Raw genomic sequence first — 25357 nt, forward strand, 5'->3', positions numbered from 1 at the left:
GATATTAAAAATATTCAAGGAATACCAATTTTCAATTGTACAAAAACTAGAAGAGGGAGTATTTCCAAACTCATTTTACAAAAGCAGCATTACCCTGGTAGTAAAACCATATAAGAACACTACAAGAAAATTATGGACCAGTATCCCTATTGAACACAGATGTAAAATTCCTCAGTTTTAGCAACCAAATTCAATACATTAAAAGGCTTACACACAGTGATCAAATGGGATTTATTCCAAGGTTTCAAGGATGGTTCAACCTCTGTAAATCAACATGATACACCACATTTAACAAAAGGAAGGATAAAAATCCTATCTCAATTGATGCACAAAAAAACCATTGACAAAATTCAACATCTGTTATAAAAGTGCTCAACAAGGGCGCCTGGGTGGCTCAGTGGGTTAAGCTGCTGCCTTTGGCTCAGGTCATGATCTCAGGGTCCTGGGATCGAGTCCCACATCGGGCGCTCTGCTCAGCGGGGAGCCTGCTTCCTCCTCTCTCTCTCTCTGCCTGCCTCTCTGCCTACTTGTGATCTGTCTCTGTCAAATAAATAAATAAAATCTTAAAAAAAAAAAGTGCTCAACAAAATGGGTATAGAGGTAATGTACTTCAACATAATAAAGGCCATATATGACAAGCCTGCAGCTAACATCAATGTCAGCAGTGAGAAGCTGACATCTTTTCCAGTAAGATAAGGAACAAGCAGGAGGACCTACTTTCCTCACTTTTACTTAACATAGTATTGGAAATTCTAGCCTGAGAAGTTAAGCAAAATAAAGTAAAATAAAATGCACCCAATTTGGAAAGGAAGTGATAAAACTGTATTTGTAGATGACATGTTTTTATATATGGAAAACTGTAGAATCCACAAAAAACCTGTTAGAACTAATCAACAAATTCAGCAAAGTTGCAAAATATAAAGTTAATACACAGGAATTTGTTGTATTTCTGTATACTAGTAACAAGCTCTCAGAGAAATTAATACTCCCATTTACAAATGTATCACAAAGAACAAAATACCTAGGAATAAACTTAACCAAGGAGGATAAAAAAAAAGAAAAAAACCCTGTACACTGAAAACTGGAATATATTAAGAAACTGAATAATATACAAAGAAATGGAAAGACATGGATTGAAAGAATGTTAAAATATCCATTCTACCCAAAGCAATCTACAGATTCAGTGAAATCCCTGTCAAAATCCCAATGGCATTTTTTCACAAAAAAATATAGCAGATTTGTATGGAATCACAGATCCTGAATAGCCAAAGCAATCTTAACCAAAAAAGCTGGAGACTTCACAATTCCTGATTTCAAACTACATTACAGAGCTGTAGTATTAAAAGAGTACAGAATGGGCATAAAAACAGATAGAATAGAGTGCCTGGAAATATATCTACACACATATGATAACAAAAGAACCAGGAATATCCATAGGGAAAGGCCTCGTCAGTAAATGGTGCTGGGAAAACAGCAACCATGTGCAAAACAATGAAATGGGACCACTATCTTACACCATCTACAAAAATTAACTCAGAATGGATTAGAGACATATAGGACACAAAACCAAAAAACTCCTATGAGAGGGGCACCTAGGTGGCTCAGTCGGTTAAGTATCTGCCTCTGGCTTAGGTCATGATCTCAGGGTCCTGGGATTAAGCCACACATTGGACTACCTGCTCAGCGGGGAGTCTGCTTCTCTCTTTGACCCTCCCCCTTCTCATACTCTGTCTCTCTCTCTAATAGATAAATGCAATCCTTAAATTAAAAAAAAAAAAAAAAAAAAAAAAAAAAAAAAACTCCTAGGAGAAAACATAGTTGGTAAGCCCCTTGATATCTGTCTTGGCCATTATTTTTTTGATGTAACAACAAAAGCAAAAGCAAAAATAAGTGGGACTACATCAAACTAAAGAGCTTAGGCACAGCAAAAGAAACCATCAGCAAAGTGAAAAGGCAGCTTATGAAATTGGAGAGTATTTGCAAATCACATATCTGATAAGGGTTAATGTCCAAATTATATAAAGAACTCCAACTCAGTAGAAAAAAAGAAAAAAGATGGGCAGAGGATGTGAATGTTCATTTTTCCAAAGATGACATACATATGGTCAACAGTCAGGGGACTACCAAACCACAATGAGCTGTCACTTCGTAACTGTTAGAAATGGTTATGATATATATATAAAAAGTGTTGGTGACAATGTGGAGAAAAGGGAACCCTTATTTGCTGTTTGGGAGGAATGTAAAATGGTGCAACCACTATGGCAAACAATATGGAGCTCCTCAATTTAAAAATAGAACTACCTTGGGGCACCTGGGTGGCTCAGTGGGTTAGAGCCGCTGCCTTCGGCTCAGGTCGTGATCCCAGGGTCCTGGGATTGAGCCCCACATCGGGCTCTCTGCTCAGCAGGGAGTCTGCTTCTTCCTCTCTCTCTGCCTGCCTCTCTGCCTACTTGCGATCTCTGCCTGTCAAATAAATAAATAAAATCTTAAAAAAAAAAATAGAACTACCTTATGATCCAGCAATTCCACTTCTGGGTATTTTTTCAGAGGAAGCAAAATCACTAACTTGAAAAGGTATCTGTAGCCCCACATTCATTGCCAGTATTTATAATAGCCCAGACATAGTAACCACCCTGTCCATTAGTGGTTGAGTGCAAAAAGAAAATGTATATATGCGCAATGGAATAGAGCCTTACAAAAGGAAATCCTAACATTTGTGCCATTGTGGCTAGACTTTGAGGACATTGTACTACGTAAAATAAGTCAGAAATAGAGAAATACCTTATGATCTCATTCACATGTAGAATCTAAGACAAAACACAGAATTCATTGATAGAACAGATGGGTGGTTGCCAGAGGCAGGGATGGGGGAATGGTCAAAGTGTGCAGGGAGTCAATAAAAACCTCCAATTACGAAATTAGTCTAATTGATACAATGTTCAGCATGGTGACTATAGCAATAATGTATTTTAGAAAGTTGCTAAGGGATTTAATTGAAATCTCGTTGACCCAATTAGTTTGAGGCATACACACAGTGATTCAGCAAGTCTATACACAATGCCTCACTCACCGCAAACGTCGCCAGCCTCCGTCTCCTTACAACACCACTACAAGTCATGGACTGTATTCCCACTGCTGTGCCTTTCATCTCCATGACTTACTCATTGCTTATGTGGAAGCCTGTATCTCCCTCTCCCTTTCCCTCTTAAAGAAATCTTACAAGTCTCCCATCACAAGAAAAAGGAAAAATTCGTAATTCTGTGTGGTGATGCATGTTTATGAGAGCTATTGTGATTTCACAATATAGCAAAGAATTATGTTGTGCATCTGAAACTGGTATGTCAATTACATCTCAGTGTTTAAAAAGAAAAAAATCTAAGTAAAGCCTAGTAGAAAAATGGCCCCCAAATAGTTAACAGTTCATAGGAAAAAGAAAAGCAATTGGTTCTTAAGCACTTAAAAAGTAATGTTCTATCTTCCTCCAAATAAAGCTACCTGATACACTGTAGCATTGTTTATGAGAGACTGGTAAAAATCCAGTTTGACAACATTTTCTCTTGGTGAAGCTATTCGGGGAAAAAAGCCTCATCGATGTAAGTAGCAGGAATAAAAATGGTAGAATTCCTATGGAAGTATTGGCATATCTAGCAAAATTATATACTTTTTTAAAGATTTTATTTATTTACTTGACTGAGATCACAAGTAGGCAGAGAGGCAGGCAGAGCTGAGAGCTTGACACAGGTCTTGATCTCAGGACCCTGGGATCAGGACCTGAGCTGAAGGCAGAGGCTTTAATCCACTGAGCCACCCAGGCACTCCAAAATTATATACTCTAATGCAGCAATCCTGCTTCTGGAATCTCCCCCCAAATAAGACTGTCCATTGCAACATCATTTGTAAAAGGCAAAGACGGGAAACCGAGATGTCCATCAGTACATCTGTACAGGGGACCACCGTGGGGGAATAAAAAGGCAAAGGGTATAGTTAAAACAGGTGCAAAATAGTGCACCATATGCTAGCTCTAGTAAGAATGTGTATGCATTGTGTTTACACACACTTATATTTCCAAGAAGAAACAAAAGGATAAAAATATACATGGTTACCTGTTTGGGATGAGAACAGACTCCTCTGAATGTACCTGTTTTACAGTTTTTACTCTGCAGTCACTTAAATGTTTTACAGAATTAAATCATGCAAAACAAACCGACCTAAAAATTGAGAGGCTAAAAAAGGGAAGCAAATTAACACAATTATATGTCAAGTTGGTAACATAACCGAATGGAAGAACTTTTTTTTTTCCAAGTGATTTTCATCAAACACAGTATTTCAGTTAGAAAACTCTACTGGATCTATTCTTGTTGACACAAAGAGGCAGAAAGAAACCTTGTTTCTTTCGCAGTCTATGTTAGTCACATATTGACACTGTTAGTTTGAAACTGTTGTATGTTTGTAAATTAAAGCAAATAAATGTGCAAATGTAACCAGGAACTAAGATTTTTCAGTTTAAAGAGAAGGAGCTAAGAGTAAAAAATAAAGTAAAGCAAATACTCATCTTTATATGTGCAGAGGCAAAGATTTTTGCACAAACATATATAACAAACCTCAGCCCTTGGCATTTAAAAAAAAATCATAAATCCCTTTATTATCAAGTCCTTAGTGGGATGAGTTCTATAATCTCTTGGTATCCATTTCCCTGAGTTTTCAGTATGTCAGAAAGTTTGGCTAAGGTATTGCTAAGGCTCTCCTCGTTAGTGATCTTACTTTTCACACACCGCTGACAGCTCTAAGGCAGTTCGTCTTCACAACCGCTCTCCTCGACCTGGCGCTTTTCCTTTCTTCTTTTCTGCTACACCTAAATTGTGGACACAGAACTTTGCTGTAGTTTTTATGTTCAAAATTATCAGTAAAATACTGACACCGTTGCAGGTTATTTGTGAAATCTCGATGCATCTTCTAGGGCAGAATTTAAGGTGTGGTGGCAAAAGTATTTTAGGAGTAGTGATACAAGATTACCACTTAAATCACAATAATGGCCTTGGCAGTTGAAGTTGGTATATTCAACTCCTTTTTGCTAATCCAAACCTCCCTTTCCTACACTGCAAATAACTTGTGTGGGGGGGGTTCTTTTTTTTTTTTTTTAGATGGCTATTCATATGAAAAGGAAGCAATGGAAAATTGGATCAGCAAAAAGAAACGTACAAGTCCCATGACGAATCTTGTTCTTCCTTCAGTGGTACTGACACCAAACAGGACTTTGAAAATGGCCATCAGCCGATGGCTAGAGACACATCAAAAATAAAATTATTTATACTGTTTATATTCTTCAGTGATCTTGATTGAATGATTGAAAGGTAAATACGAATCAGATATTATTAAAAGCAAAACAGAAAGAGTGAATTTAGTTACCTATAAAAACCTTTTCTTTAAATTGTATGGACTAAGTAACATATCTGACTTCTATTTTTACTATAAAAGCCTTTTTGTATTAGTGAAAGAAATCTTAACCTGTAGGAAAATAAAGTTTCACTCTGACTTAAAATTGCAGTGCTCATATTTATTCTTGCTTAGATATAAGTCATGTTCTCATTACAACTACAGATCAGAATAATCTAGAACACAACATTGAAATCCTAGTTAATAGCCATTAATTTGATAACTCTTTGGAATCCTTTTAAAGAGAATATATAGCAAAACAGTTGCAGTTCTATCACTAAATTGAGAAAGTCGTTTTGAAATGCTTATTAATGAGCAGTTCCGTTGGATTCTAAATTTGCAAGGTGGTAATGATTTTTCCCCACAGTCCAAACCTGTGTAGAAGTTAGATGGAGTAAATTATCATGAATATGTCATGCCTTGTTGAAATATAGTAGCAAACCAGCCTCATTTTAGAGTTCAGAATTCAAGTTATCATGGAACATTCTAAACTAGGGTAACGATACACTTTTACAGAAGAGACACGTGTTTAACACAACACCCTGATAAGAGTTCCCTCAGCAGAAAACATCAAGTTCACAAAGTTGAGGTGGTAGTGACTTTCCCTGCCTGTCCTGAGCTGTGTCCCAGAATGGAAGGCACGTTAGAACCCAGCCATAAGAGCAGGCAGGGCCCAAGACTTTGGGCTTACCCCCCACCCCAAACCCTCTTTTTAACTGGTCAAAAATTCACTCAGAAATGAGAGAGGAAAAGTGATGTAACTATGTATATAGTCTTTTTCTATATTTTACAAATGTACATCTAATATGCTCTATGTTCACAGAACTGTGGAAAGCCTAGCTACCACAAAAATCTGCAAATAGCTTATCTTTATAATTGCTGCTTTGTAGAACTTCCATCCTCCTAATGGATTACTAAATTTTATTTCCTTTGTGTCCTAGCTGGGATTTACAGTCTGATTCCACAAGAGGATTTTCTTTTTCATGCCACCCATACTTCTTACATTCAAGTGAGAACCGGAAAAAAAAAAAAAAGGTTGGGAACAGGTTTTAGGTGTTTTTTCTATTGTATTCTTTAGAGGAAGTATATTAACATAATTTTAACAAAAGATTTTTTTTTTTAAGTGACACAGCCCACCACTGGGACAAATATCTTTTGTTTTGATCGACAGACTTATTTTCCGAAAGAGGCGGACTGATTTTTTACATAAAAATTACTAAAAATCATTGACATAATTGATAGAAAACAAAGACAAAAGACCGGTTATCTTTTAAATGTGTTAAAGAAGGCGATTTTCTCTTCTACATTTCACCATCATAGTTTCTTATTAAACAAAATGGTTGAAAACTAAGATGCCAATAATTTTTACTAAAGCGAAGTGCTTCTGTTTATGAATGCAAATAAATTCATAACCAGACAACTCCTCCTCCCTGCCCCCGACTCAGACGCACAAGCAAACCAAATCCAAAACCAGCCAGAGGAAGGGTCCCCCCAAGGTCCCTCCGCTGTCCTCCCCAGGCTGAGCCCTTCTCCGAGGACAACATGGGAGCAGTGCTTACCTGCCCGCAGCCCCGGCCCAGGACTGACTCGTGGCTTCCTAAGATGACTTCACTCCTTTCTGGGGTAACTGGACCAAATAACTTTACTAAGACTATATCTAAATCCTAATGTAGTTTATAATAAATTCCAGTAGTCCCACTGATAGCTTCATATCCAGAGTCATCTAACAATCATCTATGAGTTAAAAACTTATCCCTCCCATCGTTGTTTTGTTTTTAACCTCTAAGTTTAATATACAGCTTTAAAGAAGGTCTGCAAACACTTTCTTCAGTCTTGCTAACAATAGCCATACCCAGACACGAACCTGAAGGAGTCCTAGGGGACACCCTGGCTTAAGACTCCCCATCAGGGTTTTATCACAATACAACCCAGTTTGATGTTCACTTTCATTCCCACTGCTCGGAGACAGAACTGTGTGGGTATAAAGACAAATGCATCCTTTTAACTGAAAGATTATATCATCAACACAGTGTTCGATGTATTGCCAAAGTGAGAGTTACAGTATGAAAGGGCTTCTGTTGCCAGTAAAAACAGACACCAAGATTTCTGGAACATGAAGTACAGAATGCTCTTCCTCCTACTGCAGGCAAAAGGACTAATGTTAACCATGAATATTCTGGGATGTCTTGAAGCCTCTTCTTTTTCTGAAATTATTATTCAATGAAATTAAATATGCATCTGGTAGTATTACTATAAACATAGACTTATCACTGTTTCCTTTAAGGCAATAAGATCACCCAGGGTTAAACCGAAGCAGATCGTTGTCATCACGGCAGTCTCTACTTACCCACTGTTTCATTTACTACAAAATAGATTCTATTAATACTCTTTATTCCATATGGAAAAGTACAGTAGTTGTGCAGAAACAAAACTACATAAAGAAAGAGTAAGACTTTCACAAATATTAAAGAAAACAATGAACAATAAATAAGCCATAGTAATTATAGCAGAACTCATGGAAAGCCTATAAAAACCAGAGAGCTGTACAAAGTACGCTTACACACTCAGGAACAAATGTTGAAGAATGACACCAGAAGACCTCCTGTTCATACAAAACCATAAGGATGCTCACAAGAACTTCAAGACAACTATTCATTTTTAAAACATTCTGTAAATATAGAACTTCCTTCTCCCCAATTCTAGAAAATAAATTTCACATCCCGACATATAAAACAACTAAACTCCCACTTCTCTCAATTTAGCATTTTCACATCCTCCAATAGCACACCATTTTCGTATAAAAATACCTTTAAACCAAGGTTCATTCTTGTACCTTATTTTTACAAAGGATACAAATAATACATCAGTTTGGACTTAGTAGCACCTCAAAGGTGTTCATATAAATGAGATAAAGTGCTGTTACTGGTATACTGTTAACATGCCTTAATAACATTGTTCAGTGCAATAACCAGCATGAAGGAAGCTTACCAAGAACATGCAAATATATGAGCTTTTTTATGATTAACTACTTGAAATAGTTATATTTACAAGTCTGAATACAACTTGCCTATCTAATATGTACAACATGTGACTATAAAGTCATGATTGTGTAATGAAACAAAAGCAACGACCAACCATACTTTAAGTATCCAAATCTAATACTGTCCTTAAAGGACATGGGAACACCTGTTCCAGGACTGCGATCATTGTTAAAAGCAGTCTGGGAACCAGCTGAGAGCGAATTTATGTTATAAACAGTGCTGTATCCTTGGTATTTTAGCCTAAATCCAACTTTAGCCTAAAACCACCAATCATGATTCTAAATGGCTTACGCTATTTCCAAATGTTAAAAACACCTTGAAGTGGGAATATAGTTCCAAAAAAGGTGCTATAAAAATATTTTTAATGAGAACCAGAACATGGAACTAAATGTTTAATCCTCTTAAGGGAACGATTACTCAGGGAGCAATACTTGGATGTTCTCGTATTTTGCTTAGAAAAACAGAAAAAAATCAGCTGTATAACATTTATAGTCACATTTATGTTCAGCTAGAAACTTTTATATATTTATGTATAAAAAATTGGAATTTGACTCAATGGAACTGAAACTTGAAAATTCCATCTTTTCCAGAATACATCATCTGAACATTGTGCCATGAGTTAGACCTAGCACTAGACACTGACATTCTCTAAGAAATAGTACAATTTTCCCACATAGCAAAGGCTAAGAGAAACGTGATAGAAACCAAACCATTTCATAGAGAAAAGCGTAAGTTAATGTCTTCTTGGCATTTTTAAATGTTTAACTGAATATGCATAACTAGTTATAGTTTTTAATTCTGGTTAACATTTTTATTTATGGTGACTCCTAGCTATTTATCAAAGAAATTTTATCCCACATTTTTTGAATATATCAATGGCACCTGATCTGCCCTCAAGGAAAAAAGAAAAAAAAAACATAGCTGACAGGTAATTTTTCTCATGAAAAACCTTTTAATTACCACCAGGAGCTAGCACACTGTTTTCCCAATCCCACATGTGGTTCTCTCTTAAGGCTCACACATTTGACTCTATGAATGATCGCTTTGGTTTGGCTGAAGGGAGGTGACTCCTGTGGGCTTCGTTACTGACGTGAGGCTGCTGTTTAGAGCTGCTCTCCTGATACAGATGAGACACAGTCTTGGCGATCCTGTTATCTTGACAGTGGACTGCCGTTTGGCATTTCTTCTCTTCCAGCTCCTTCCCCGGTGCCCCATTGTGGACACTGCCACCCAGGGTAGAAACAGAACAGGTTTTGGCTTGGCTAGCGTATCCTCCCGCTTGTTTGAGAGAGGGCTTCTCCGAGTTCAAGGACTGCAGGCCGGCTGCGGAGGTCGCGTTCGTCAGGAGCCCCTCCGGCAGCTGACAGTGCCAGGCGCGGCCGGGGGGATTGCTCTGCTGCTGGAACCTCGCGGTCTTATCCATGATGCCCATGAACGGAGTGTTGCGCGGCCTGTGCTCCGCTGTGCCGCTCTGCACCGGGTTAACAGCCTTGTCTTTAATGCGAACGTCCGGTCCTTGGCCCTTGAAGCCGTCGGAAAAACTGCTGCTTGACGTCAGACTGCTGGTGGAGCTTGACATCTTGATGCTGCCGGACGGAGAGCCAGAAGAGCCCGAGCTCAGGGAAGCAGGATGTCGCCCGTCGCCGTGGCTGGCCAGCCCGCCCTGGTTTAAAGGAGCCACGTCCACAGCAATGGGGGCATGAGACAGAAGCCTCTCGGCAATTTTTATCTTGCTGGGTAAAGGATAGGCGGCAGCCCCCTCGCCGAGCGGCCGCTGGACGCCGTGGCTGGGGCCCAGCCGCTCTCCGAAATGGCCGGAACCGGCTCCCACGGTCAAAGTACCTGTGCCCTCCAGACGCTGGTTTCTGCCGCCGGCAGGAGCGGCCGCCATCCCCCCCGGCAGAGGGCTCGGGGAAGGAGTCTGAGCGGAGACCTGCATTTTGGTGCTGCCGCTTCGCACGCCCGCCTGCCCGGGCCCCGGACGCTGGCTGGTCTTCACTATCTGCGCCTGCCGCGTGGGCTGCATCACCAGCCCCGGCGGAGCCACGGCCTCCCTCGGCGCCTTCCCGACCCCCGGCCTGTTCTGCGGGGACACCGGCCTGACTCTGGACTGCAAGCCTTCCTGAAGGTTTCGGATGTACGGGGAGGGGACACACGAGGGTGGCTGAGGCCTGGGCGTCGGGGAAACGGACTCTTCCTGGGAGGAAGTTTCTTCTTCTTCGGCCTCCTCGAGATGGAAGTGGTCGTTCAAGCCAGGGGTCGGGGTGTCCTCTTCGTTATCCGAGTCGTTGGGTGGCGCTGGTGGTGGGCCCTGCTGTTTCTGCTGTTGGCTCCTCTGGACTTGCTTGCATTCCTCCTCCACACGGGCCAGGAGCCTCTTGATTTCCTGATTGGTGGGACACAGTTTCACAGCTTCCCGTAGGTCAGCCAGGGCCGCCACAAACTGCCTTTATGGCAAAACAGAAGACGGAGTTACAAGCTGTGTAGGAACATGCTCTGGAGGTCACTGTTCATAACAGAGCTCTGCGAACAAGAACGAGTCTGGAACACCGACCAGGGTGGACAGGAGCCATTCTGCACTAGCTTAGAGCTACCCAGCCACGTGGGAGCGAATTCGGACCCACACCTGCGCCTTGCCAGGGGCCCCCTTTCTCTGTAAACACCACTGGGCCGGGAGCGGGAACAAGCATAAACCAGTGGGGGTCGGAATCTTTCTTCACCACCGCCTCTCAGGCCGTCCATCTCTAACCTAAAACTCCTACAGGCCTCTCCTCCCTTCCCCCACCTACCTGCTCCCGTGTCTCTCGCCGGCAGCTTCCCTGCGACACAGACTAATCTAAGGATTCTGTGTTGCGGTGGCAGCTGGGGTGCAGGGAGGAACAGTTACTGGGATGTCAGGAGACACACGTCTACCCATTGCTAATACCCACTGTGGCGCCCCTTGGAAGCTACCAATTTAGTATCAAAAGGGATGAGAGGCATTTGAGTAATGCCTGTGAATGACACCCCCCCAAGTCAACCAGCAGTGTCGGTACCAGAAAACCCCGAGAAGGCGTCTCTAGTCGCAGATCGCACCCCGGACAGTACCTGCTATTTCTCTTCGCTCTTGCCCTGGCATAAAAGGCTTCATAGGACTTTGGTTTCAATTCGAGAGCCTTGGAAGCAAATTCTTCTGCCATGCCAAAGTCCTAGTGTCAACATTTAAATACAGGAGTCAGAGGAAGCCCTAAGACAGGATTACGGGCAGCTTTTTTTTTTTTTTAAAGATTTTTATTTATTTATTCGACAGACAGAGATCACAAGTAGGCAGAGAGGCAGGCAGAGAGAGAGAGGAGGAAGCAGGCTCCCTGCTGAGCAGAGAGCCCAATGCGGAGCTCGATCCCAGGACCCTGGGATCATGACCTGAGCCGAAGGCAGAGGTTTTAATCCACTGAGCCACCCAGGTGCCCTATGGGCAGCTTTTTAATAGGAGTCTTGTTCTACAGGTTAGCAGAGAATTGGGATAGCTGGGAAGGAAAAGGCCAAGGGAAGTTTTATTTCTCTTGTTTTAAAGTAGGGAGATAGTTAAAGCTTATTAGTATCTTAAGAGAAGCATTCAGTAGAGAAACAAAAATTAATGATACAAGATGGAGAAAACAGCAGTAGAAGCTGTGCACTGGCAGGTGAGCGCGGACGGGAGCTGCACACCAGGGACAGACTCAGAGAGGGCAGAGACGCCCCCACTGGCATAGCGAGGCGCCCGAAACGCGGACACAGAAACAGGCAGGTCAACGGATTTGGTGGTAAGAAGAGGAAGTTAAAAAAAAAAAAGTAAGTAGGAGAAAGAAGTACTGAAACAAGTCCACTAGTTACTAGTTACAAATTAACTATGAAGTAACTACTACTAATTACAAGTTAACCAGTTACTGGTATAGCCTCTGGGCAAACGCAATAACCACTAGTCACATCCTTCCCTTCTGCATGGGGAGAGCGCTGGCTGCCCGTGACCATGTTGGCCATACCCAGCTGGGAATGGGCGGGGCGGCATCTGGTGGTCTCTCACTGCTGAGGCAGAGGACAGTGCCCTCCTGTGCATTCTCTCAGTACCTTGAGAGAAGGGCCATGACAGAGCTCACATGACGACCACCCAAAAGAAGCAGCTCCCCACGCGCCAAGTTCACGGAGATGTGCGAACAAATCCCACAGGACACCCATGCCTTGACCTGTGCAGGGTTGGCCTTCACCGCGAGCCAACACTTCTACTACTAAAAGAACAGACTAAGGGCCCACAGCTTACATTTGTTTTTCTCCGGCAGCGAGACAAATTGAGATAGAGAGAAACTCTTAATTCATTGAATGGCCTCATATCCTCTCCAAATCCTTCCCGGGGAAACTTCCTTAAGGCATACTGGTACCTCTGGGCTGCCTCTTTCATCTTCCCTTTCTAGGAATCAAAAAGCACAGAAATTGATCCTTTTTCAGATGCTCCAAGACGAATAGGCTCCCACAACCTGAAGACCCTGGCAAGGCTATCCCCCCATCACGGAAACCATCAGAACACATGGGAGGGTCCTGCTGAGGGTGCTGCGACCCGGCTGCCATGAACCGGCCTCACTGTCCACACAGGCTCCGGCAGCTTCCGGCCTCGTGCAGGAAGACACAAGCTGGTTTTTTACAAAGCAGCCTGTACATTGCCAAATTGAGAACTATCAATCTTAATAGATCAGATTATCTGGTTATATATATTTTTATTATTATTTTCAGAGAAAGAGAGAGAGAGAGGAGACACACGTGGGGGTCGGGGGAGGGCAAGAGAATCTTAAGCAGGTTCCACACCCAGCTCAGCCGGGCTGGATTTCATGACCCCCAAGGTCATGAACTGAGCCAAAATGAGGAATTGGAGGCTTCCCGGACTGAGCCACCCAGGTGCCCCTCCATTATACATTTTTGAAAACCATCTCTGAAATTATCCTCGTCTAGAGATGTTTTAATGCTAAGTGTAATAGAAATCAGATGAAGAAATGATGCAGTTCTCAAGGCAAGTACAGTCTTGTGGAGAAGCTTAGAACTTGCTGCAGAATCATAATTTTTCTTTGAAGAGGAACTAAACTACGTGCTTTAAAAATCGAACAGCGCCGCACGTCATTTTCAAGGCTAAAGAAATCCATTTGCTCAGTCAGTTCCACAGCGCAGCAGGTATGAAGTCTGTTGAAAATGGCTTGATAGTTCTAACATAATTGCCTACCAAAATTCATATTAAAACCACTTCAAAGCCACAACAACACACACTCTGAACTCAATTTCAAAAGGATTCCAAGGCAGGAACCCTGCTGGGTTGTGCTAGAAGCCTACTTATTTGTTATTATTGAAAAAAGAAAAGGGAAAAACTAAACGTAGCCCGTGCAGCAGCCTCACGATAAAAGGATTAAAATGCTCATAATGCCGTTTTTTGTTTGTTTTCAAAACATTTAATTTTGTCTAATCACAGACCTGGAAAGAGCAGTGCTCCACGTAAATGGCCTACCGCATCTATCTAAGCCAAGGATGGGCCAGCTACAGCTCCCAGGCCAAATATGGCCTGCCACCCACATTTACAAACACAGTCTGACTGGGCCACAGCCACGCCCATTTGCTTGTGTGTCACCTGTGGCTGCTTTCCTGCCACACCAGCGAAACTGGAGAGCGAGACAGAGACCACACAGCAGAGCCTACGACAGTTACTGTCTGGCCCTTTACAGGAAAAGTCCACTGGCCTCCTATCTAAGCTGATGTCTTATTTTGGAAATTTTACTTTAAATTTTATTTGAAATTTTTACTTTTAAATTATAAGTCTTTATATTTCCATTTTCAAGGGAAAATGGGGGAAAAATTAAGTCAGTCTCCTGAGTAACAGAGTATTATATGCTCCCTATCTTAAGTGAAAACATCTCTAGAAGCCATTTCAAATGGCAGAAGCTTATGGCTATTAAAACTAAAGTAATAGAGTCTTAGGAGATTTAATGATCCTTTTTTTCTGAAGCTGCCTCTTGAGTGTCCCTTTCTCACGTGTGTCCCCATGCAGTGTGCTAAGGGACCTCCCGCTGGGAGCCACTGTGCCTTCATGCCAAGGCTTCAGGCTGAGTCACAGCCGCAAGGACTCCTTCCGAGGGAACAGTTCTCACACAGAGGGCCTTTTCCCTGGAAGGTCCTGCTGTTAAGGCACAAAAGCCTGGGCCCCGGGCCTCACAAGTGGCTCCTGAAGCCGGGCTGTGGCTCCTGAACCGGAGTGGTGTGCAGGCTAAGAGACCATTCGCAGGCCATCACATCCTAGAAAAGGCCAATACCACTTACTTTGTACATCATGTTTCCTTCCTCCATCAACTTCTGTAAAAGTATAATCAAAATATCAGGCTTGGAAGTGGCCATTGCCCAGGCAGCATTTCCTGCAAAACAAAGACGCATTTAGACACATGTCAGTGCTCTGAGAAGAAAGGAGGTCACAGCTTCTGAGGCAGCGCCACAGTGAAGGTCACGGACAGCAGCATGGTGTGTCCGCAGCCTCCAGGCAATGGTAAAATGAAGGGGATACAGGCTGGCCCCGGGGAGTGGGTCTCCCTTCAGACCTGCCTCACACTGAAGGAAGCACAAGAGAGGGAGGCTGTTACCCTGATGAAAATGGAGTGCCGGGAACGGGGGCATCAGAGCGGCTGTGCCCATCTCCCTGACCCTGTTCCCATGGGGAATTTGGGGAGGATCAATTAAACACGGCTTCTGAATAATCTCCTCCGCTTCCTGCAGGGAAGTGGCTGGCGAGTGCAGGCGTGTGCCCTCAGCAGCCTGCGCACTGCGGCCGCCCCGCAGGCCGGCTCTGGCCAGGCTCGCGCTTCTGCGGCCCACAGCCCTGCTCCCACGCAACCCCGCTCCTGAGCACAGGCAGGCAATGTGGCTTACGGAGGAGCCAGGTCAGGAGCCATAGCACTCAGCTTCGAACACGGGCTCTGCCGGGCACTACGGCCTCAGGGAAGCTATGTGCCTCGGTTTCCTCCTCTGTAACATGAGGGGGTTATCACTACCTACTGAGAGGGCAGGTGAGGATGAAAGAAGCTGAAACTAGAAACAGCTCAGAATAATTCCCCAGACAGTGAACTGCTTAGTAATATCCGCTGACCTTCTCCTCTTCGCCAGAGTCCCCTCGTCACGACCACCGCTGGGCAAAGTTCTGGCACACTAAACTACAAAAGCCCTGTTCTGGTGGCCCCGCACCCACACATTCTGGGTGGTGGTGGGTCACGTTCCGGGCAACCACACAGAAGGGGCTCTCCCTACGGAGACCCCTCTGCCCCCTTAGTGTCCTCAAGTGACCCCCTCCATCCTGTTCCCAGTAAATTCTGTGACTTCCTTCACAGAAACTGTTGGGGCTGCCCCTGACGGAGGTTCTTAAACTCAGAGGCTCAGCAGAGACACCTGTGAGCTTTCCTAACCACGATACCCAGCATCCCCCCCAGAGACGAATGGAACAGCTCCCCACCACAGCACCTGGGCATCCCTAACACCTTCAATTCTAGACTGCTTTTCAACACTGGCTGCTGCTCTCGGCCCACACTACAGTGATGATGTTATAAGCTATTTAAACATTTTGGATAACTGTGATTAAATGAGCCTTAAAGTAAAGGAAGAAAAAAGGAAGTCTCTAAGCACCTGACATCTTACTTCCTAACGTCGGAGCAGGTTAAGTCTTTATGGTCCCTGCCATACGCTAGGATCTGGAGCACACCTCCCTCTCCTGCTGCTGAAACGAGGGGTTTACTGACCTAATTTGGCTCCTTTTCTCAGCAGTGTAACCACTACGGATGTGTTTCGACAACCAATGGCTCTGTCCAGGGGGCGCATGCCGCTGTGGTCCACATGCTCGATCACGGCTCCCTTCTCGACCAGATACAGCACCTGCGGTGGGAAAGACAGAGCCCTGAGCGGTGGCCGGTGCCACTTGCTGGTGGCAAGAGGGCCGCGCCCACCCACCTCTGCCTCTCGGGGAGGGGCTGGCAGTCTGAGCTTTACTGTGACTTCCCTACCTCTGCCCATTAAGGACCCTAATGGAAATGAAGCAGACAGGAAACAGGAGCTACAATCCAGTCTGCCGCTGGCAAGCAGGAAGGTGGGTGAACACTCCTAAGGAGGGACACGCTATGTCCATGCACCCGCACTCCGCAGAGGAGTATATGCACGTCCACTTCCCGGCCACAGAGACGGCCACAATCCTCATCTCCAGTTACTGAGGAGGCAGACGTCAGCAAACCGCCCAGGCTGGTAGCCCAAGGCAGTGGTATCTCAGAAACATGCGATCCACACTGCCTGCGGCCCGCAAGCTGGAGAAGCTCGAGATCGGATAAACTCAATTACAACTCACTTTAAGGCTTAGGAAAAAGACTCAAATACCGGGAATGTAAAGGAGCAAGTTTTGAGACCGTGCTACATAGACAGATTTGATGTGGTATGACAGCAGTCACCTGGACATAGATCACAGAGGTAAAAACCATTCTGGCTTCTCAAATTGTTCTAGTCAGTAGAAAAGAAGTCTGTAGCCAACTTAACTTGTCATGTGAATCTGATAGTTCACCAGCTGCTCAAAATGACACTGGATTAATTTCCATAATATATAAAGAGCTTCTACAACTCAACAACAAAAAAACCAAATAACCCAATTTTTTAAAAAAAGGACAAAGGACACGACCAGACATTTCTCTAAAGATGAGATACAAATGGCCACCAAGCATCTGAGAAGATACTCAACATCACTGATCATTAGGGAAACGCAGATGGAAACCACAAGATTATCACCTCACCCCATTAGGATGGCTGCTAACAAAAAGAAGGAAAACAAAATTGTAAGTGTTGGAGAGGATGTGAAGAAACAGGAACACTTGTGCACTGCTGGTGGGAATGTAAACTAGTGTGATCCCTCTAGATACAGTATGGAATTTCCTCAAAAAATTAAAAACCTGACTATCACCGGATCAAGCCATCCCACTTCCGGGTATACATCCCAAAGAATACAGTTAGATCTGGAAGAATTTACAGGACCTGGAGGAGATATCTGAAAGCCCATGTTCACAAGTACACACACTATTCAAAACAGCCAAGAGCTGGAAGCAATACAAGCATTCATGGACAGATGAACTGATTAATACAGTGTGACAGAGCCACATGATGGGATGTTAGTCAGCCTTAAAAAGGAAGGAAATCCTGTTATAAGCTGCAACATGGATGAACCTTGAAGACATGATGCTTTGTGAAGGCAGCCGGTCACGGAGGGACAACTACTCTAGGACTTCACATAGATGAGGTAGGACAGGAGCCCATTCACGGAAACAAAGCAGAACGGTGGCTGCCCGCGGCTGCAGGAGGAGAGAACCGACGCCTCGCTGAGTGGGTGCAGTGTTTCAGGTTACGGAGAGAAGCGTGGATGTTGGCTGCACAGGAATGTGAAGGGTACGTACACTACTGAACTCTTTGCTTAAAATGGCTTAAGATGGTAAATTTTATGTTGTGCGTTTTTTAATCACAATGGAAAAAAAAATTACACTAGAATGCTAAGTGCTTCACACTTCCCTAATACTGATAAACTAGGATTTGGTAAGGTGATAAAAGCTAAAACATAAAAGTGTGGATGTGGGAGATTTAGTTACACAACTGTTTTTGAATATCGACATTAAGTACAATTTACACTGTCCAGGAATTTGAGACCATTGAATGCCAACATCACTGCCTCCTAAAAGCATTAAGGCACAGACATGCAGGATGAGGACAGCTTCTGCTCCAAGCTCCACTGCTTCCAGCAACCCAGGATCTCTCTGGCTAATGTGCACATGAGAACATGAGACATACTTAATGCTTCAGAAGTGTTAACTCTCAAGGAGCCAAACATTGGTTTAACACCTGCTCAGTGACTGGGACGTGGAACCTGACAAAGACATGGTTTTCTGCCCTGAGAGACATTTTGCAGTTCTTAGCTTATTAACATTTTGTCCTTTCTTATCTCTGTTAGACTTGGACACCTGGCAAAGAGATAAAGATAGTGCCCTAAGCATTTACTATTATTTCTAGACAATGGTACATCCATTTAAAAACAAACCAGCTGGGACGCCTGGGTGGCTCAGTTGGTTAAGCCGCTGCCTTCAGCTCAGGTCATGATCCTAGCGTCCTGGGATCGAGTCCCACATCGGGCTCCTTGCTCTGCAGGGAGCCTGTTTCTCCCCCTGACTCTGCCTTCCACTCTGTCTGCCTGTGCTCGCTCTCGCTCGCTCTCTCTCTGACAAATAAATAAATAAAATCTTTAAAAAAAAAAAAAACAGCTATCTATGTGATTAATAATTTCTCATATAAATAAAAAAGCGATTTTGAAATGCTCTGTACAGGAATTCTATTTATATGGGTTACTGAAAGAAAATAAAACTACATATGCACGTGTGTATACATTTTAATTGTGCGTCTACTGGAGACGGTGTGTAATTGAGTATTTTGAAAATTTTAAGAGTCTATTAAAATCTTTACTAACGTTCTGGAACAGACTGCATGTCACAGAATAAGAGAAAAATGAAAGCAACCCCACAGCATGCCTGCACACGCTGACCACATGCAGACACGGCCTCACACACACGCGGGGACCGGTTCGACTCCGAGAATGGTTTCTGTGTGCGGCTGGACAGCGGGACCACCTGCCGGCACCTACCGTCTCCGCGTCACCGTAGAAGGCGGCCAGGTCCAAGGGAGTGCGGCCATTCTTGTCCGTCTGGTCTATCTCGGCTCCTTCCTCAACCAGGAACTGGACCACTGCTCTGTGACCTTTCAGACAAGCCCAGCTTAAGGCCGACAGCCCCTCTTTGTCCAGAGAAGAAAGTGCGGCACCTGCAGGAACAGTGCATTCACAGAACATGAACTCATGACACAAAGCCCAGAAGCAAACAGACTCACACCTGCAAACACCTGCACTGACGGGCGGCAATCAGGCCTCTGAAATCTGAAGCCGGCGAAATGATCACTGCTGTGCAAGCTGAGAAATGGGTACGACATTCACTGCCCACTCTTTCTACTTATGTGCAGATAAAAAATGTCCGTAACAAAAAAACACTTTGCAAACTTGAATCAGAGTACGGTCAGTGGGTCTGCCAAAGCTCTTTGTTTTGTCCTTCTGGAAGAAACCTCGCAGGGGCTCCCGCACTGCTACCTTTTGAAAGGAGAAATTCCACGGTGCTCAAGTGTCCTTCACAAGCGGCCACCATAAGGGGCGTCCGGCCCTGCTTGTCACTTAGGCTCACGTCACAGCCGCGGTCCAAAAGCAGTCTAACAATCTGAAAGAAACACTTGGAATTATAATCTCCCTGCTCCATGCTCTCTACCCAGGCAGATTTTTCTACACTTAAAAGTAGCAAAGGAGGAGCGCCTGGGAGGCTCAGTGGGTTAAAGCCTCTGCCTTCGGCTCAGGTCATGATCCCAGGGTCCTAGGATCAAGCCCCACATCGGGGCTTTCTGCTCAGCAGGGAGCCTGCTTCCTCCTCTCTCTCTCTGCCTGTTTCTCTGCCTACTTGTGATCTCTGTCTGTCAAATAAATAAATAAGATCTTTAAAAAAAAAAAAAGTAGCAAAGGAGTATCTTCTTCAAATGCCTCTCAAAGTTGTGTGATTTGTAGGGCCTGTGCAATCTTTCCATTGTATTCCTTTGAACAGAATCTTCTTGCAAATATATACTCTTTTTTTGACAGGTTCAATTCATTACTATGCCTGTGGAACACGTACATACAAGGCACGAACAGTAACAGGGAGAAGGGGAGATACCGATCGCAATCAAGCAATGACCTGATGGCCACAACAGGGCACAGGGGAGACTGGAGAACTGAAGGAGGGGGCGAAGGTCATTCCCACCAGCTACACTCTGGTAGGAGACACAAGCTCTCAGGAAAGCGGTCACCCACCATACCCCCAAGCAACCTGCTTTTCTAAGCCTCAGGGGCTTAGTGGATGGCTTGACCTTCATAGCAGGCAATTTTTAGCAAAGCTTCCTGAAGACATTCTCAGCCTCAGAACTGTGCCTTCAATCAGTGCACGGTGATAAGGCTGGGGAACAAAAACAAAAAACCAGAGGCTTCTCATGCAACTACCATCCCAGTGGGAGGGGCTTTACGGAGGGGGTGGGCTGGAGTCCCCCTCCCCCTGGCACAGTGTCTGTTACGCGCGGACAGCAACAAAAGGTGGCATATTCCCCATGCTTTCCTGTTCCTCAAACACTGACCTGTGCTTTCCAAACTTCCCCATGATTTAGGAAGTCTGAGACCCAGAGACAGGATGAGCAAGGGCAGCACAGAGAAGTTGTGAGGATGATAGGGAGAAAATGGTACAGACCAAACTCTAGGAAATGGAACTGAAAAGCCAAAATCTTGGTGGGGAGCACTTGCAGCTTCTAACAATGGGACGAACAAGGAGTGACATGATTCCATGATGCAAAATTGGATCTAGAAAATTCTTCCTATAATGCACATGGTAGGATCCATTTGCTTGCAGCTTGTGTGGAACCTGATGCCAGGCATGGGGTAGGTTCATGGCCGCTGTTTACAAAATGAATAAATGACCGAAATGCTGTTCTCAGTGATCCCTGGTCTCCTGAATTAAGGCAACAACAAGTCACTCCTACTCAAAGAAACCAGCCTGATGGGGCATCTGGGTGGTGCAGTCGGTTAAGCACCCAACTCTTGGTTTCCACTTAGGTCATGAGCTCATGGGGATCCAGCTCATGGGGCTTCCAGCCCCACATCAGGCTCTGTGCTCAGCAGGAAGTCTGCTTGAGATTCTCTCCCTCTCCCTGCCCCTCATGCTTGTGTCCTCTCTCTCTTTGTAATAAATAAGGAAATCTTGAAAAAAGAAAGAGAAGAGATAAGAAGAGACGAGACGAAATCAGCCTGAATCACAGTGCTAGACCAGAGAGAAAATGCTTCCTTCTCTAAAGAGCACAAGGGAACCACTCTTCTTCTAAGTATGCCAGATGAGTAGGTCACACAGTCGGGACAACAGCTGTCACGGCTAGTGCTCTGTTATGGTGACAGGGTGCACCCATTCCACTCTCCCTCGCAGGGTGAAAGGAAGCAGCTGCGGGTCTCCCTGGCCGCGGCCTAGCTCCTGGTTACCAGCCTACAATGGCGGACTGTTCTTGCTTGTCAAACATTTATGGTTATCGAGACCTGACAGCACAAGCAGAAGCCAAGTATGTGAAAAACCCAGGGCTCAGGGGAGATGGGCCACAGTGAACTCTATCCCACCCGCTGCTTCTGCGGCCTCCACGGGCCCACCGGGTACCTGCCAGTGCCCCTGGCGTGCCGCACAGAACAAAGGTGGGACCCCTCTCCTGTTGGTCCGGGACACAGCAGCTCCGTGCTCCAGCAGCAGCTCGCACACCTCCAGCTTGCCTCTTCCGGCAGCGGCAGTCAGGGCTAGAGGAAGGTCACAGGAGAGGGGGAGTCTGTTAGTGCGGGGTGGCCCCAAGTTCTCCCGTCATCCTCCCACTGACAGGAAGACGGCTGTGCATCCTCCCCGCCGCCTCTGAACCTGGTTGGGCTCTGCGACAAAGGAACACAGAAGAAATGACAGCATGCCAGCATCTGAGCCACGTCCTGAGATGGGCAACATCCACTTCTCCAAACACTCATTCTCAGAACCCAGCTGCCATGGCCAGAGGAAGCCCGAGCACCCCGCAGTGTCACTCACAGGGAGAGGAGCCTAGGCCTGTGTGTGCCTGACAGTCCCAGGTGAGCTCTGAGCAGACAGCGAGCAACAACCCAGCAAGCGTGTGTGTGCGCCGTCCTGGCGACGGATCCCCAGAGTCTAGCTCCACCAGGTAAAGCAGGTGAACAGAGGGGAACCTTCCCTGCCAAGCCCAGGCCACACTGTGCTTTTGTTTTACTGTTTTACTTTGTTTTTTAGTTTTTTTGTTTGTTTCTCCCCATAGCAAGAGAGAACCAGAATATAGTATAACACACACACACAGATCAGTATATTACCCAGTCCAGCCTCTTCCCTTACAGGCATACATTTTTCTTTCTTTCTTTTTTTTTTTTTTTAAAGATTTTATTTATTTATTTGACAGACAGAGATCACAAGCAGGCAGAGAAAGAGGAGGAAGCAGGCTCTCTGCTGAGCAGAGAGCCCAATGCGGGACTCGATTCCAGGACTCTGGGACCACGACCTGAGCCGAAGGCAGAGGCTTTAACCCACTGAGCCACCCAGGCGCCCCAGAGGCATACATTTCAATCAACAAGAACTAGTTATTACTGAGGGAGCCAAGGGCATATCAAATCATCCTGTCTTTATGGAGTTGAAAAGCTCTGTAACTAGTCAAGATTCTGGATTAAGACTGTCAGGAAAGCAAGAGAAGAGGGTTGGATCGTAGGTTTTCTTGAGTGCTTGGGGGACCGGCCCAGGGAGATTCTGAGTGAGTGGCCCGCTGTCAGCACGCGTGTTCTGGGGAGGTCAGCCAAGGATAAAACAAGAACAGTATGGAAGGAAAGAGAACACATCGAAAAGGTTCTCATGGGACTCTCACATGAGTGACTGTGCCCCATGATCCCCCATGTCATGATTCCTGATAGGGTGTGGTGAAAAGAGGGGTTTCATTGAAGAGGGTCCACTGCTATGTCTCATGAATCATCATCTAGAGGAGAGGACAGTGGTCGATTTGGAGGACAATCCCAAGCCAGGAGGACACGTGTCAGTGAGTAAAGGACAGGAAGGGGCTGTGGCGGGACAGCGAGGCCACAGGAGGCAGCACCTATAGGAGAGGCTCTCTTCCTGTTGCTGGCCTGTGACAACTTTGTTTTTAAATACAGCCTCATACTGACACATTTCCAGCTTCCAGAATAGATGGAGTGTTCCTACAAATCAGTAAGACATGTCAGGATGAAATCAGGAAAACACAGCACTAGGCTGTTGACTAGCCTAATGCCAACGAACTCATGAGCAGTGCGCAGCCTCGTGAGCCGTCCAGCGAACTGAAGACCGGGACGCACGACCACTGGCTGAAGACCCACCTAGTCCATTCCACAGCAGCCCCCCGCCAGGAGACACGTGCCTGGGGATGCCCTGTCATGCACTGAGGGACGTCCTCGCAGCCGCCCCAAACCGGAAGCAACTGCGTGGCCATCAGGAGTGGGATGCATCAACAAACGATGGTCCGGTCCACCAGGGGAAGATCACACAGCAATGACAAACGATATGCAGCTGAAGGCCACACATGGGCCAATCTCACCAGCACATCAGCAGTTCAAGGAAACACCACACCACAGAACCCCAGGGTGAGGGGGCCTACAGCGCAGCAACAGAGCCCCACCCCAGCCTGGCTCCACCGCCCACCCAGGGTCTGTGCCCTGCTCTCCTGGGCACCCACAGGAGTGAGGCCCAGGGGAGCCACGTGCTCACAGGTCCTTCCTTCCACACGCACATCTCTGTCCCTCTCCTCCTCAGACCCTCTGAGCGCAGACGGCTGTACCTAATCCAGCCCCAGTCGGCCTGGCCACAGCTCAGGGCCCAGGAGCCACACACACCCAGGGATGGAAACCTGACGTCTGGGCCTAATCTCCCCGTGACAAAGAGCAGTTCCTGTGAGAAACAAAGACGTCCCCTCAGGCCGTCTCCAGGGACACAGGTGCAGCGGGCCAGCAACTTCGCCTCTTGACGCAGAGGTGCCATGTCCGCCAGGCAGATACCTGAGCTCCGCGCCGTCTCAGGGACCTCATGCGCCAGCAAAGTGAGGAAGGCGGCGGGACTCGTGAGCAGATGTGTCAGGCTGTCCTACCCCTGGGGCCCTGAGGATGTGAAGGTCAGGCTGAGGAAGCCCTCTCTCTCCTTCCAAAAGGGAGTGAGCACTCACCTCGCTCCCGGCCCAAGTCCCCAGGCAGGGGATGCGTCCCCAGAGCAGCCTGTCATGGGGCGATCTCAATAATGCTCTCCTGACATTAGCCAGAGCATTTCTGACAACAACAAAAAAGAGCCATGTTTAACGACAGTTGTCCTCTGCACTGCTGACTTTCTCAGGATGGAGAGGGGGAAGGTACTGCGGGGTCTTGAAGGCTGGTGCCTTTCCTATGTGTGTTACACAAAGAGGCTCACAGCCACTCATCATACAGTGAAACATGTAAGTAAATTATAAATAAATAGCATAAACAGAACAGTATTTAAATCAGTTTTACATACCAATGCACTGCGTTTGAAAACCAGTGGTGAAGGCGATCCTTTCTATATCACACAATCTAAACCAGCGCGTCCTGACCCTGGCGGTCCCCCTGCACGTCCCACACAGTCCCTTCCTGCCGGGGCGTCAGTGTTAACTCCTGAAGAACAGGAGCCTTGGGGCACGTTTATGTGAGCTTTCTGGATGGATCAGAACATGACCACAGAGTGGCTGGCGAGGTGGGAGATCCAGGCGACGAGCCACCCCCTGGACCTGCTGCCCCTCTGCAACCCCCCTCCAGGCAGGGGTCTACTCTTCGCCCCCCTCTGGCTACAGTGACCACAGCAAGGACAGGAGGAACAAAGGAATCCACACGCATGCCTGTGTATCTGCTGGTCATGGCCAGCAGATACACAGGACGCCCTGGGAAGGAGCAAACTCGGGGCCCTGGCGCTGGAGGAGATCTGAAGCAGCTCACTCGCATTCCATTATCTCGTGTCTGGTAAACAAGCCCCAACCCTGTTGTAAACAGGGCCTTAAGTCAGGACTTCTGGTGCAGCTGCTACTGAATCTTTGCCACAGCAGCCCATCAGAAAGTGCAGCCCCGCCTAAGAATAGGGCCACATGCTTCACGGAGGCTCCAGAGAAGCCTGAAGCCGGTGCAGCTGAGGAGATGAGAGCGCCCCCCACAGGCCTGGCAACGGGGCCGGACTCCA

At 45.8% G+C, this 25357-nt stretch overlaps 2 protein-coding genes across 21 annotated transcripts in view; one reads left to right on the forward strand and one right to left on the reverse strand.

Annotated features, from left to right (window-relative positions):
• The window catches only part of WDSUB1 (WD repeat, sterile alpha motif and U-box domain containing 1), a 46864-nt gene extending 41325 nt beyond the window's left edge, over positions 1 to 5539 (forward strand). For all 7 annotated transcript variants that reach the window (XM_004743914.3, XM_004743913.3, XM_045066611.1 and 4 more), the window contains one exon: positions 5142 to 5539. In XM_004743914.3, coding sequence (XP_004743971.1) covers positions 5142 to 5299 — 158 coding nt within the window. In that variant the 3' untranslated portion in view covers positions 5300 to 5539. The remainder of the gene's footprint in view (positions 1 to 5141) is intronic.
• A 2268-nt stretch (positions 5540 to 7807) lies between these two features.
• Positions 7808 to 25357, reverse strand: part of TANC1 (tetratricopeptide repeat, ankyrin repeat and coiled-coil containing 1) — a 230335-nt gene continuing 212785 nt past the window's right edge. For all 14 annotated transcript variants that reach the window (XM_004743905.3, XM_013051963.2, XM_045066600.1 and 11 more), the window contains 8 exons: positions 21776 to 21909; positions 19657 to 19780; positions 19162 to 19337; positions 16244 to 16376; positions 14784 to 14875; positions 12751 to 12897; positions 11562 to 11662; positions 7808 to 10921 (listed from right to left, as the gene is read on the reverse strand). In XM_004743905.3, coding sequence (XP_004743962.1) covers positions 9490 to 10921; positions 11562 to 11662; positions 12751 to 12897; positions 14784 to 14875; positions 16244 to 16376; positions 19162 to 19337; positions 19657 to 19780; positions 21776 to 21909 — 2339 coding nt within the window. In that variant the 3' untranslated portion in view covers positions 7808 to 9489. The remainder of the gene's footprint in view (positions 10922 to 11561; positions 11663 to 12750; positions 12898 to 14783; positions 14876 to 16243; positions 16377 to 19161; positions 19338 to 19656; positions 19781 to 21775; positions 21910 to 25357) is intronic.

This window comes from Mustela putorius, unplaced genomic scaffold, assembly GCF_011764305.1.
Source record: "Mustela putorius furo isolate JIRA1106 unplaced genomic scaffold, ASM1176430v1.1 tig00003869_pilon_pilon_pilon, whole genome shotgun sequence".
In the NCBI taxonomy this organism is placed as follows: Eukaryota; Metazoa; Chordata; class Mammalia; order Carnivora; family Mustelidae; genus Mustela; species Mustela putorius.